This window comes from Syngnathoides biaculeatus, chromosome 12 (genome assembly GCF_019802595.1).
Source record: "Syngnathoides biaculeatus isolate LvHL_M chromosome 12, ASM1980259v1, whole genome shotgun sequence".
NCBI classification, from domain to species: domain Eukaryota; kingdom Metazoa; phylum Chordata; class Actinopteri; order Syngnathiformes; family Syngnathidae; genus Syngnathoides; species Syngnathoides biaculeatus.
This window is the reverse complement of record NC_084651.1, coordinates 17,951,572-17,965,091: the sequence shown is the minus strand read 5'-3', so window position 1 is coordinate 17,965,091 and position 13,520 is coordinate 17,951,572. Positions and strand designations below refer to the sequence as shown.

Here is a 13,520-nt window from a genome sequence, read left to right as displayed (position 1 = left end):
ACCACTGGTTTGGAGTTGCATTTTTCCCTTCAGTGTCGGTCCTCTATTACTGTACAGTATATTTCAAGTGGAATTAGAAATGTTTTTGACCTAATTACATCAGAAGAGCAGATGGACATATTGAATTCCATCACAACTATTAGAGCTCTGCGATGCAAAGGAATAATCCTCATCTTTAAGGGAGAGCCAAAATAAGATAGTAGCATTTTAAATTTTACAGCTGATGGGTGGTTAAAATGTGCAAATTACATTTGAAGTACAAAAAGTAATCTTGTTGTAATGGTACTTGAAATGCTTGTTAGGAGTATTATATAAACAGTCGAGCAGATTCTTCTTTGCACTCTTTATAAAACTACCAATATGTGCATAAAAATGCTTTGAAAAGTATTTCCATCGATGAATAATGCTGTAAGCTGTACATCTGAAAACATTTGGAAAGTAAAAGTAGACTGGGTTGTTGCTTGTGGCTGGTTTTAGTGACTTGCAATTTCAGTCCTTGGCTATTTTTTTAACTAGATCTCAGTGACATAGTCATACAGACAAGGTGTAGTGAGGTGGGGCTCCGTGAGGACTCCTGGCTGTTTCATCTGCGTGCCTGGACAATGGGAAGCACGTGTGTTCCTATGCTCGTGCGGCCTCCGATGAGGCGGTCTTCTGAAGGACAAATTGTACGAGCGCCGGTAGGAGCCCAGCCTTTTCCACACTTTGAGTTGCGGTTCACTGGACTGGCTTTGTCCGCGTTTCAGAGTCCGTCCTGAGCCACAGCTCGCCTCGCATTCCTCGTCTTGCTCAGAGCGCCGACACACAGCCAGGAAGATCGCCAACACTGCCAGCAGCAGTGACAAGCCCAGCACCACCAGAATGGTGAATTCTGGGTCATGGCTGTCTAAAGTATAGGAGGAGGTGGTGGGGGGAATCGTAGCTGTTGACGCATTGAACTGTGCGTGTTCTGTGGTGAAGTCAAAGGTAAAGGTGGTTTCCAGATCACTGGTGTTCATGTTGGCGTTGACCTGGTTAAAAAAAAGCACAGAGAGATTTTCAACTTCTGTGTTAAAATGTTTTGGAATATGCTGTCAGCTCTCTTTGCTATGCAACGTTTTGCTGATGAGTTAGTTTATTTCGGGGTGTGTTTTGATGTCATTGGGATCCTTCACTCAAGGGCTCTCCAACAGATGCGCACACACATGCTCAAATACATGACTAAAGCTCGCATAGATATGCAATGCTTGGCCTTTGCAGCAATTATGTGGCTATTACATCAAGGTTAGAAAACAGTCCGAGCTTGACGGGATTCCGTCAATGCAAAACAAATTGGGTTTACTAAAAACGCCCTTGTAAAATACAAGGCATCCACCTCTTCTGCCGAGGTCTCCAATTATCCCCCTTTGTTTCTCCGCAACCCCATCTTTAGCATTGTAACATTTGTAAATGTCATCTTCCGTAATGCAGCGGCGGCAAAGCGTAGCTTATCGGTTTAACGGAAACACATTGGGATGTGAAATTGTTTTCAAGACTAAATGCCAGCAAAGCTGTGAGATTGGCCACTGGAGCAAGAGGCTTGTTTAAAAAAAAAAAAAATACAAAGTCTCTTCATGTGTCTGCAACTTAAACGGTTGCTTTATTTTTTATGCACACACAGTAGTATACAAAGTTGTTGGCATGCTCCACGTCCATTTCAGGAACTGGGCAATTGATTTTTTTTTTTTTTTTTTTAATAGCGAATTTGCTCAGGCATGCAATCATTCTTAAGTTTCTTAATTGCTCTATTTATACCATGTTTTTTCTCTCTCTATCTACTGTATATCTCTGTTTGTCTGTCAGTCTGTCCATATACAGTGCATCTTCATTTTGCCATGTATTTATTTTTTTATCCATCCCTCTACCTATTTAGCTACCACTGGCGACAATATCTGTCTGCCTAAGTTCTCACGCTCTCAAAACAACAAATGTATTTTACAATTGTATAAATTGCAACATTTTTCTTAACCCAATTGATTATATACACTATATAAAAATATCTACAACTGTGAAAATATGTACTACTTACAGCCCCACTTTAGAATAGCACCAGTTCCTGTAACTGAGGTCAGACCTGTTCCTTGGCTCCACACACTTGTTTTTCCCCCCTAAAACTGTTCCTTTCCCATAGACAGGAGGGGAAATACTGGCTTGGGGTGGTTGAGGTGGGGACCAGTGAGGAAAAGGGAGGGAAACATGGGTAACCGCGTCAAAGTGTAAACATGTCACAATTGTTTGTTTCCCAGCAAAGTGAGTACACTACCTCCAGCTAAGGCATGCTGAGACAGTGACTGACCACAGTTTGCTCACTCACGACAACTGCGTTTAGTTTACCCTTACAACATGTGGCTCGTCAAAATACTTCCCAGGTTTCTGCACCCCTTTTTATGGCCTAAGTGGTGCAGTCCACTGTGTAATACCCTATTTATCACTCACCAATCTAAACCCCCGGACTCTTTCTTTTCTCCTTTCTACCCCTCCCCTTTCCTCCTCTTTTGCCTCTCTTCTCCACTTCTCTTTATAAAGCTAATGAGACTGAAGTTGGGCCCCTCTTCACTGTGCTAGTGAGAGAGGGAGATCGAGAGAGCAAAGAATGGCACCCAGAGCAAGCGAGATATTGCGAGAGACCTACAAAGTTTTAGTGCGTGTGTGGGTGCGCACACGCACGCATACCTGAGCAAATGTCCTTGACTGTGTCGTAATACAATGTAATATGCACTTTGTGCGCGGGGTTGTAGGTTTTGACACATCCACAGAGGAGCACAGCGAGCCACGAAGTCGGCCTCATCCGGTGCCAGGGGTCTCTAGAGTCAGAAGTCAGTCCCGTTGCGTGGTCTATTTAAGCGTGCACCACTTTTTATCAGCGTACGCTCCATGGAGCCACGCTGCCGGTGCGCGGCTCCTCGCTGCTTCTGGTCATCTGCCTGCGACACAGAGACTGAGAGATGCTTTCTCGATGTCGTGCTGTGTGGGGCGATGATGTTGTGGCCGCCAGATGCGCTGGCTGCCAGTGGTTGTACACAAAAGGGCCAAGACAACGTCAAATATCTGCAAAAATGCTTGGATGAGCAAAAAAATAATAATACATCTAAAAAATGAAATGCACTTGTACAAATGAGCCAGGTCATCACACACACACACACAGTACAGGTACACTTTTTTTATTGATTTTCAGAGAAATGTGGGTATACTGCATTTGGATTTGTTTCAACATTATTTTATTGGCATTTCTTTTTCCTGTGCGCTTGTTTAGGTTCAAGCGACAGATGCAGACCAAGGGGAGAATGGCCTGGTCCTCTACAGAATCCTCACCGGTATATATGTTCATTTCTCCTGTCTGGCTTTCATGTCTTCCCTCACCGCGCTAATGCAGTGATTCTCAACCAGGGTGTCATGAAATATCACTTTCACTTGATGTACACACAAATTATTGTCATTGATTAAAAGTATATATTTGCTCATCTTTCAGTGACAGTGATGTACATAACAGTGATGATCAGAGCAGCCAACTTATTACTAATGTTTGTGTTGGTTCGTTAAAAAAAAAATTAAACTACCGAATATTTTGCATGTGTGTTTTATCCATCCATCCGTCACTTTTCTTTGCTGCTTATCCTCATGAGGGTTGCCGGGAGTGCTGGAGCCTATACCAGCAGTCAGCGGGCAGGAGTCAGGCTACACCCAGAGCTGGTTGGCAGCCAATCGCAGGGCACATGGAGACAAACAGCCGCACTCACAATCACACCAAGGAGCAATTTAGAGTGTCCAATTAATGTTGCATATTTTTGGGATGTCGGAGGAAACCCACGCAGGCACGGGGAGAACATGCAAACTCCACACAGGAGGGTCCGGAATTGAACCAGGGTCCTCAGAACTGTGAGGCCAACGCTTTAACAGCTGAGCCACCGTGCCACCGAGGGATCGCAACCGGTTACAAATAACCGGTTATAACCGGTTTTCGTTTTTTTAAAACCGAAACAGTAATCGGACTTTCGAAATCGGTTAAAATTTCCAATCATTTCTTCCGGTTCCGGTACTCCACATTGCGCTATTTTTTTCAACATCATTACCACTTTTTTCAAGTTTCACTGTTAGAGTAAAGTTGGACTCAAAAGAACATTCAGTTAAATCAAAGAAACATCAAACATGGCATCGAGGAAATGCTCGGTATACTTTCATGCCCTTTCTGAAAGTCCGAAAGAAGAATGTTAACATTAAAACATTTTTACAAAAAAAATTAAAATTTAACTTACACGAGTGCATTGTTTGTCAGTATTATATACAAACTACCCCATTACCGCAGAGTAAATTAACGATCGATGGTGTAGCGCCAGAGAAAAGGAGTCGGAGGCGGAGTGTCGGACACAGGAACAAAACTTGTTTTATTGGCAGACATCAAAACACTACTCGCATAACGGGGGGAACTCTGTGAACTCGTCACTCCGGAAGAGCAACAACAAAAACAGTCCGTGCGGAACCCCGCACCCCAACTCGAGGTCCTGCGGGTGAATTGACCCCTCCGTACAGGGCACTTAACCACGCCTCCTGAAGTTACGTCACCCCACGTGTGCTAACCACAGACAAACAAGTAGCAAAAATGGCGGCACAGTAAGAAAAGACTAGAGCGAAATTGTCCGATTTACCAGCTGATTTCTCATTCGCATTCTTAGCGAATAGTGAAATATCATTGAAAAGCAGACAGCTTCAGGGCTTCAAGTATTTCAGTGAGGGGTATTTCAATGGTATTTACATGCATATCGACGGAGAAACCATCGATATTAGAGCGAGATCTTTCCGGAGTCAGAGGAAGACCAAGAAGTCACATAATATAATATATTATAACCCAAAGACGAATTCGTCATTGACAGTTTCCTATTTTCGTGTTACATATCACACTTGTATGCAGAATCTGTATGTGTATCTGTATAGCCGTTTGTGAACCGCCGTATGAAGGAAAAGAAGAAGGCGAGGCTTGATTTACGAGTTGTTTCTCTCATTTTCTTTGTGTAACGTCACGCGCTCCCCTCAATAATTATTCTTGAATTAGTGGCGAACCTATGTAAGTCCAAACCGAGTACGACAATCACTACTTTAGTGTCCTCAAACATCCTTCCTTCAGTCTTGGTGTCTCGGTGCATGTCGAAGGCTTTTAGGACTCGCTAGTCCGGTTTAGCTTAGCTCCCTAGCCGGCAACAAAGGGACACGTTTGTGCAGTCAGATCATCGCAAAATATCGCTCAACACAGATCAAGTGTGTCAATCATTCACACGTAGCTATATTATGCAAGCGAAGAACTGCTAATTCATTTATATGAGACATGTATTGAAAATCAAATATAGGGCATACCTTCGTGCAAACATAGTCCGGTTTAGCTTAGCTCGGTAGCCGCCAACAGAGACACGTTTGTGCAGTCAGATCATCGCAAAATATCGCTCAACACAGATCAAGTGTGTCAATCATTCACACGTAGCTATGTTATGCAAGCGAAGAACTGCTAATTCATTTATATGAGACATGTATTGAAAATCAAATATAGGGCTTACCTTCGTGCAAACATATCTGTTCCGGTTGATTTTAGATGGATTCAGTTGATCATGCCATCTTCCACAAAGTTTGATCCATCGAAGACATTTTTCGTACTGGGTCTTCGGTTTTGGAAAGGGTACGAATTCAACTCCACCAACTAGCCTTTCAGGATACCTGTCGTCACTATTACAAAGTCCGTGACTACACCTCTTAACCATATCTATTGTTAAGGAACCCAAATACGTGATAAAACGCTAACAAAAGCTATACTGGACCATGCAATGTTGTCTGAGGTAATAGCGGACGCCAACAAGAGGGGTGGTTTATGAAGATATCTGGCCTCTGATCGGTCAGCGACGCGGATGACGCAATTTCTACGGAGGGGTCAGTTATGTAAACACCACAATGGTACCGGTTTTAAAACCGGTTAATCGTTTTTTTGCTACAGCTGTTCGGTTGAAACCGGTTATGAAAGTAAGCGGTTTTTTGCGATCCCTAGTGACACCTGTGTGGTTTATCCTTGAAAATATTGTACTTTAATATTGTCCATGTTCAAACAAAATTTAATTGAAAAAAAAACACCCTTACTTTAGATGGCAGCATGTACAATAAACCAGTTGCCATGCATACAACAAAATATGTAGATCAGGCCTTCATGCCGTTATATCAGCTTTGTGTTCAATAAAACAGATTTTACACTTGGTCAATTTGTGAGGCAATTACTACATCATCATGATTTCAGTATTCATATTTTTTGGGACAGCTTTGTTTGGTGGTTTCACAAGAAAAAGGCTGCTTTGGCTCAATAAAGGTCAGGGAAAACTGCAAGAGATGATGTCCATCGCATCTTATTCCAGAATCTTTGTTGAAATCCACAGCTAAGATTATTTTCACAAATTCAAATTTTCATCACATTTCCATTTCAAACAAGTGAAAGTGACTCACCCAAGTTTCTTATGATAGGGGGAAATTATTCACTCTGTTTAATGCTTTTGCTGAAACGATTGTACGTGTGTGCGTGCATTTATGTGTGTGTGTGTGTGTGTGTGTGTGTGTGTGTGTGTGTGTTTTAATTCAGGTAACAGTCACAACCTGTTCAGCATTGACAAACAAACGGGGCTGCTGACCAGAGGCCTCCGTGCTTTGGACAGGGAGACAAGCAGCTCTCATCTGTTAGAGGTGGAAGCCTACAACAGTGATGAGGGAAGCATGAGGAGCTCTGTGAGGGTGAGCATACGAAAAATGTGTCAGAGGGGTGCTTGTGCTTCAACCTTTGACACTTGGACACTTGTTGCATGGAATTAGTTTCACAAAGTTTGCAGAACTGAAATGTTGATGAGGTTTCATTTTTTTTTAGATGAATTAGCATATCTTTTATTTGCCTACACTCACTTAGGTGATTGTGTATGTGGACGACAGCAACGACGAGGTCCCCGTATTTACCCAGCAACAGTACAACCGCCTTGGCCTTCGAGAGACTGCTGGTGTTGGCACATCGGTGATAGTGGTTCGTGCCACAGACCCTGACACGGGTGAGTTCAGTGGGAAATGAGTGAAGAAACTGCCGTTAATTGCTTTTATAACTTGACTTTATTAGTTTTATACTGCTTTGGTAAAAAAAAAAAAAATATATATATATATATATATATAAAATTTTCCCTGTAGGGTGCAAAATGTCATCCACAAAATTTGTGTGTGTGGGGTGGGGGGTCTTTTCTTTTGCGCTTTCATATTTATTCTGATTTCTAGCAAGTATGTTTTTATTGATTTTATTTTAGATATGCTTTACTTACAAAGGTGATCAAATGACAAATCCACAAAATTTATTCTGACATTTGACACAAATTTTCCCCTGTTCAATTCCCCTTTTCCAATGTATGTCTGTGATGCATTTGTTGTTAAGTAAACTGACATTTGGTGGATCGTGTTGACACTTGAACCACTACAATGAGTAGGCAAGGTGGTGTCAGCGGCATTATAACACAAGGGCTTTTTTATTTGATGGTAAATACTCTTTGTGGTTATTTGTATCACAGGACAGACGATTGTAAAATGCTACTAATAATACAGTATTCTAGTCTAGCGTAGTCCAGTTTTAGTGTTTTGAGCGGTAATATAGTGATTTGAACAGGAACTTTTCAATCCACAATTTCTCATGGAAATGAACAGGAATATGAAATTAATACAAATAAACTGGAGAGGTGGAAAAACTGCCGGTTCATCTTTAAAAGAGACAAATCATCTTGCATTGCAAATCGGTCTCTCACGAGCAGCATTTGAGTTACCTTTCACTGAAATACAGTACTGTCATTGACTGTGCGTCACACTTACTGAGGGCACAGCCCCTGCATGCAATCCGCATTCTTCAACACAACTGTCAACCTCCAGTAAAGTAAGTTTGATGTATTTTTATGTCGTTTTATATTGCTGCATGAAATCCATTCGATCAATTGCATGAAAGTTTCATTCCTAAAATAATATAGTGGCTACCACAAATAAAAGTGAGTCAGATTTGAGGAACTGACATAGATGGTGATGATGGTCCTCAGAAAAGATATGAAAGAATAGAAGTATTCTCTTCTGTTCACCTTAAATGGAAAGTCTCCAACACTTATACAGTCTTCAAGATGATTTCTGGACAATTCTACCCATTTTCAAACTTACTATTTGGTCAATTCCATCCTATTAACCAAACTCCCTTAATACAAAGTACCAGGATGGTGCAGCTAAACATGTTCCCATTGTGATTTCAAATGAAGTCCACAGGCGACTATGCATTGTTAGCTTCTAATGATGGCCAGGAAAGACCATCTTGAAAAAGAGAGCTGAAAGAAATTACCGCCGCCTCCAACCAGTGTTTTTCTTTCTGGTCAGGCGATGGGGGAGCAGTAGCTTATGCGCTTGTGTCTGGCTCGGATCGCAAGTTTGAAGTGGATGTCAGCACAGGCCTGGTAACCACGGTGGACTACCTGGACTATGAAACAAAGACCAGCTATCTGATGAACATCTCAGCAACTGACCAGTCCCCACCTTTCCACCAAGGCTTCTGCACCGTTTATGTGACTTTACTCAATGAACTGGATGAGGCGGTGGCCTTTTTCTCAGCCGGTTATGAGGCGTCCCTACATGAAAACATTGCCACGGGGACCGAGGTGGTTCAGGTGCAGGCCCAGTCTGCTGACAACTTGAACCAGCTGACTTACAGATTCGATCCTGACACATCACCTGCGGCTCTGGCCCTCTTCAAGATAGATAGCGTCACGGTAAGGACAATGTTGGTCTTTTTTCTTTGCCTTGGTTAGAGTTTGGTTGAAGGTTGACATACATTATGATGATGTTTCAGGGCCGGATCACAGTTACAGGCTTACTGGACAGAGAGAAGGGAGACGTGTACACACTGACTGTCGTAGCTGATGATGGAGGACCAAAAAAAGATTCAACTGTGGTACGGATGTTCCAGTTTTTTTTTTCCTGAGTTGATTCCCACTGCTGTATATTGAGAAGCATGTTAAGGTGTTTTGATTAATGCTTGAATTCATACAAACAAGATGTTAAGCTACACCTCTTTAGTTCAAAGAGCAACGCTCATCCAACATTTTTGGAAGAGCTTGGGAAGGGTCCATTTCTTTTCTGGCATGACTGCTTCGATGGAGTCAAGCCGTTGTTGAATGAGTTTTGTTTGGATAAACCAGCCTTACTATCAATGCTAACACAACAGAAACTATTAAGCAGGCACTCACTCAAAAAAGTGGAAGCTGTTAAAAATCTGACAAATCTGTGCTCTCTCACATTTTAATTTCTTCTCGATGCAAGTGCCTTGTGTTATAATGTTTTTGTCTAGATAATGAATGGTTAAAAGAAATCAGATATATAATGAACTGCTGTGAAAAACGTAATGACTTTTTTCGTTGCATCTCTCATTGGAATAACAGAAGGTAAGATCTTGTGGTCATCTGCAGCATTAGCACGTTTACTTATATTTTTCTCAAGTTTATAATTTAGTATCAAAAGCCATGACGTCTGACTTTGTGTCTTGACAGGTGTCTATCACCATACTTGATGAGAATGACAACAGTCCAGAGTTTGACATCACATCTGATACCTCAGTGGACATTCTGGAAAACACCCCCATGGGGAAGAAAGTGGCTGTAGTTCTGGGAAGAGATCGAGATGCAGGATTGAACGGACTGGTAAGAGCAAGGCCAGAGAAGCGTTGTGAGCCACTTGAAGCTTACTGATTGTAGTTTCATAACACGCTCTGACTGTGCAACTACACCAACAAGATGAACTGAGGGACATTTTCAATCATTTGTCTCTCGCCCCTTCTATTTGTCTCCTTCTTTATTACTCCTCATGTCATCTTAGGTCAACTTTACTTTAGTCGCGGGTAATATGGAAGATGTATTTAAGATCAAGACAGTGAACCACACTCATGGGGAGGTCTATGTCAATGCTGCTCTGGACAGAGAGTCTGTGGACCGCTACCTGCTCAAGGTTAAAACACTTAAGTAGATTTATGATATCATTAGCTGCAAAAGATACATTACGGTGATACTTTGACTTCCAAGTTGCCAGCCATTGCTCAGTTGATTTGATTTTATTTTATTTTTACATTGAAGGCAGAAATTTGTTTTTACAAGTGACCTGTTTTTCCCCATCTATGATCTATTCTTCATGGACTCAAAAAAGGTTCCAAGTATGCTTGCTTTGAGTTGTTTATTGCCACTTCAAGTTAAAGTTACTGTAAGATTAAAACTAAAACGATGATAAGTGTTTGTTGTGTATTTAACCAAGCCACAGAACTTTGTCACAGCAAAGTCAGCTAGCTTAGTGAATCTAGCATACATATAGCAGTAATTATAAATGTTGAAGCAACTGATGTTTGAATACATACGTGCAAACACCTTCAAATGCAATACTCAGTCATATACTGTATTTATCTACTAATAGTATGCATTTTAATTTACTTCATTGAGTAAAGTTGATAGATACAATTTTTGAGTGACAAATGTGCTAATGGAACTAAATAAACTTGTAAGTCAAAGTAGTCTACTTTAAAATATTTTTATCATAAAACCAACAGAGTTAACAGACCTGAAGATTGTTCAGTATGTACGAATGCATTTTGATTCAGACTCAGATGCATGTGTATGCCGTTGTAGGTGCGTGCCGTAGACAATGGGTCACCCCCCCGCCACACAGACCACTCCCTCACCATCAACATCCTAGATGTCAATGACAACGCACCTATTGTTGAGAGTCCGAGAGGCTACAATGTCAGCATAAGCGAGGTGGGATAGAAACACTGAGGGCATATTCTTCTCACTTACACTTTTCGAGTCAAATGTTTCCGACTTAATTTGGACTTTTGTCAGTGGCATTTGAAATGGGTTATTTCATCTTTTCAAATGTAGAATGTTGGAGGAGGCACTTCAGTCCTGCGCGTGATGGCTACTGACTGGGACACGGGTCCTAACGCCATGCTGTTCTATTACATCACCGCCGGAAACCAAGACCTAACCTTCCGCATGGACCGCATGACAGGAGAGATGGTGACACGGCCCGCCCCTCCTGATCGAGAACGTCAACAGGAGTACAGACTTATTGTAACTGTGGAGGATGACGGCACACCCCCTCTGTCGGTAAGAATAATAAGCACGTGTAGTGACATACAGAAATGCAATGGCACCTTGGTGTTTGACTGGAATGAACCAAGTTGAATTTTGTTGATTTTCAAAACCAAATTTTCATATGAAATCAATGATTTTCAATAATTCCTTTCACAGTCCAAACTGGTGCCGTCATAAAACCTTTAGAAGACTGGAAACTGACTTTTTAATTACTGCAATGCTAAAAGTTGGGTATCTGGAGTGAGTGGGAAACTGCACAATCATTTCAACTTTTCAAGTTGCCAAGTTCCATGCATTGTGTAAAGACAATGCAGTGTTTTTACATTTACACATGTCCAATTAAATCAATTGCAATTTTGGGACTGAGACATGGTTACTGCAAGCTGGAAAAAAAAATGAATAAAAAAACCAAAGCTAATGATGGTAAACATTACATTACAGCCAATAACCAACACTTCTACTCAGTCATCAACATGACACTTGACCATCACCTTCAACAGCATCACCATTCCTGAGTCGTGCTGAAATTAGGGGTGGTGCCTTTCTGCCATTTTTCTGTCAGGAGAGAAAGAGACTTGGTAGTAAAACTTCAAAGTACACGGAATCATACAAGTGAGGAGGTTAGCGAAGAACAAGAAGGCCAAATAAAAAGCACAGGATAGTTTACAACATGTATGGCAGGTGCGACACTAAAGAAGGCGAAAAGGATCAACACGTGTTGGCCAGTCAGAAGAATAGCGATAGGAAGGCTGTGCAGCAGGTTAGGGTGGCATACCTGTGGGGCCATGGAAGCATCTAAGAGAGGTGGGTGTTTAACAGGTGAGATGCCTGAGGAATGGAGTGAAAGTGTGCTGGTGCCCATTTTTAAGGGTGATGTGCAGAGCTGTGGGAACTACAAAGGAATAAAGTTGATGAGGCACACAATGAAGTTATGGGGAAAAGCAATGGAGACTAGAATCAGGACAGAAGTATCTGCGAGCAACAGTATGGTTTCATGCCTCGAAAAAGTACCATAGATGCATTATTTGCCTTGAGGACGCTAGTGGAAAAGTACAGCGAAGCTCAGAAGGAGCTATATTGTCTTTGTAATACAGTCTAGATAAAGCCTATGACTGAGTACCCAGAGAGGAACTGTGGTAACTGCATACAAAAGTCTGGATTAGTAGAGATGCTAGCGTAACAGATGACATGTATGAGGCAGCAGAACAGTGGAGAGCTGTGTTGTAGGTGTGAGAGAGGAATTTTAGGTGGAGGTGTGACTGCCTCAGGGATTGGCCCCGAGCCCCTGTCTGTTAGCAATGGTGATGAATAGGCTGACGGATGAGGTTAGATTGGAATCCCCGTGGACCATAATGGTCACAGATTACACTGTCATTTGTAGTGAGAGGAGGGAGCAAGTTGAGGAACAGTTAGGGACATGGAAGCATGCACCGGAAAGAAGAATGAAGATTAGCATATGTAAAACACAGTATACTCCTATGTGCATGAATGAAAAAGGTGGAGGGGAAAGGGTGAGAAGCAATCGTGTGAGTGGAGGACTTTAAATTCTTGGGATCAAAAGTCCAGAGCAATGTTGAGTGTGGAAAGGAAGTAAACAAACTGGTCCAAGGAGGACCAAGCAGAAGGTATCAGGTGTATTGCGTGACAGAGGAGTCTCTGCTGGGATGAAGAGCAAAGTTTATAAAACAGTGGTGAGGCCAGCCATGATGTATGGATTAGAGACGGTGGCACTGAAGAGACAACAGGAAGCAAAACTGGAGGTGGCAGAAATGAAGATGTTGAGGTTCTCTCCAGGAGTGAGCTGCTGGGATAGGATTAGAAATGAGCTCAGAGGGATGGCCGAGGTTAGATGTTTTGGAGACTAAGTTAGAGAGAGTATATTGGTAGAAATGTGATGAGGATGGAGCTGCCAAGCAAGAAAGCTCAAGGAATACCAAAGAGAAGGTTGATAGATGTAGTGAACAAGGACAAGAAGGGAAGATTCAGGAGATACGCTTGGATGGATAACGATAACAACACTGTGGCGACCACTAATGGGATAAGTCGAAAGGAAAAGAAGCAGCTTTTCTGGCATCATTATTCACAATAACTAAATGTTCAGCAATATTAATGGCTCAGTTATAGTTCTTAATGAATTATTTTGTACATATACCTGTAGATGAGAGAAATCAAGAATATATAAACACTTTAATTCATGCAGTGCAATCTTATTTAAGTCTGATCACATTTTACCACCACTTTATTGATGAATTCTGGGTTTAAATGCATGATTCACCATATTGACAAAAGCTACAGATACAGCATAAACAACAAAACTTCGATCGCGTACACTTCACAGTGTACTAA

General features: G+C 41.7%; 2 protein-coding genes across 2 annotated transcripts in view; one reads left to right on the top strand and one right to left on the bottom strand.

Moving 5' to 3' along the window:
* The window catches only part of cdh23 (cadherin-related 23), a 215,694-nt gene that overhangs the window by 151,464 nt on the left and 50,710 nt on the right, over positions 1–13,520 (top strand). Inside the window, exons 28-37 of the mRNA XM_061836939.1 lie at positions 3,272–3,332; positions 6,623–6,771; positions 6,941–7,076; positions 8,419–8,807; positions 8,888–8,989; positions 9,477–9,479; positions 9,585–9,734; positions 9,910–10,038; positions 10,707–10,835; positions 10,959–11,186. Of these exons, the coding sequence (XP_061692923.1) occupies positions 3,272–3,332; positions 6,623–6,771; positions 6,941–7,076; positions 8,419–8,807; positions 8,888–8,989; positions 9,477–9,479; positions 9,585–9,734; positions 9,910–10,038; positions 10,707–10,835; positions 10,959–11,186 (1,476 nt within the window). The remainder of the gene's footprint in view (positions 1–3,271; positions 3,333–6,622; positions 6,772–6,940; positions 7,077–8,418; positions 8,808–8,887; positions 8,990–9,476; positions 9,480–9,584; positions 9,735–9,909; positions 10,039–10,706; positions 10,836–10,958; positions 11,187–13,520) is intronic.
* Positions 41–2,178, bottom strand: LOC133509675 (uncharacterized protein C10orf105-like). The gene is made up of 2 exons (XM_061836941.1): positions 2,048–2,178; positions 41–1,010 (listed from the first exon to the last, which is right to left on the bottom strand). The coding sequence occupies exon 2, from the start codon at positions 996–998 to the stop codon at positions 513–515; it is 486 nt and encodes a 161-aa protein (XP_061692925.1). The 5' UTR covers positions 999–1,010; positions 2,048–2,178; the 3' UTR covers positions 41–512.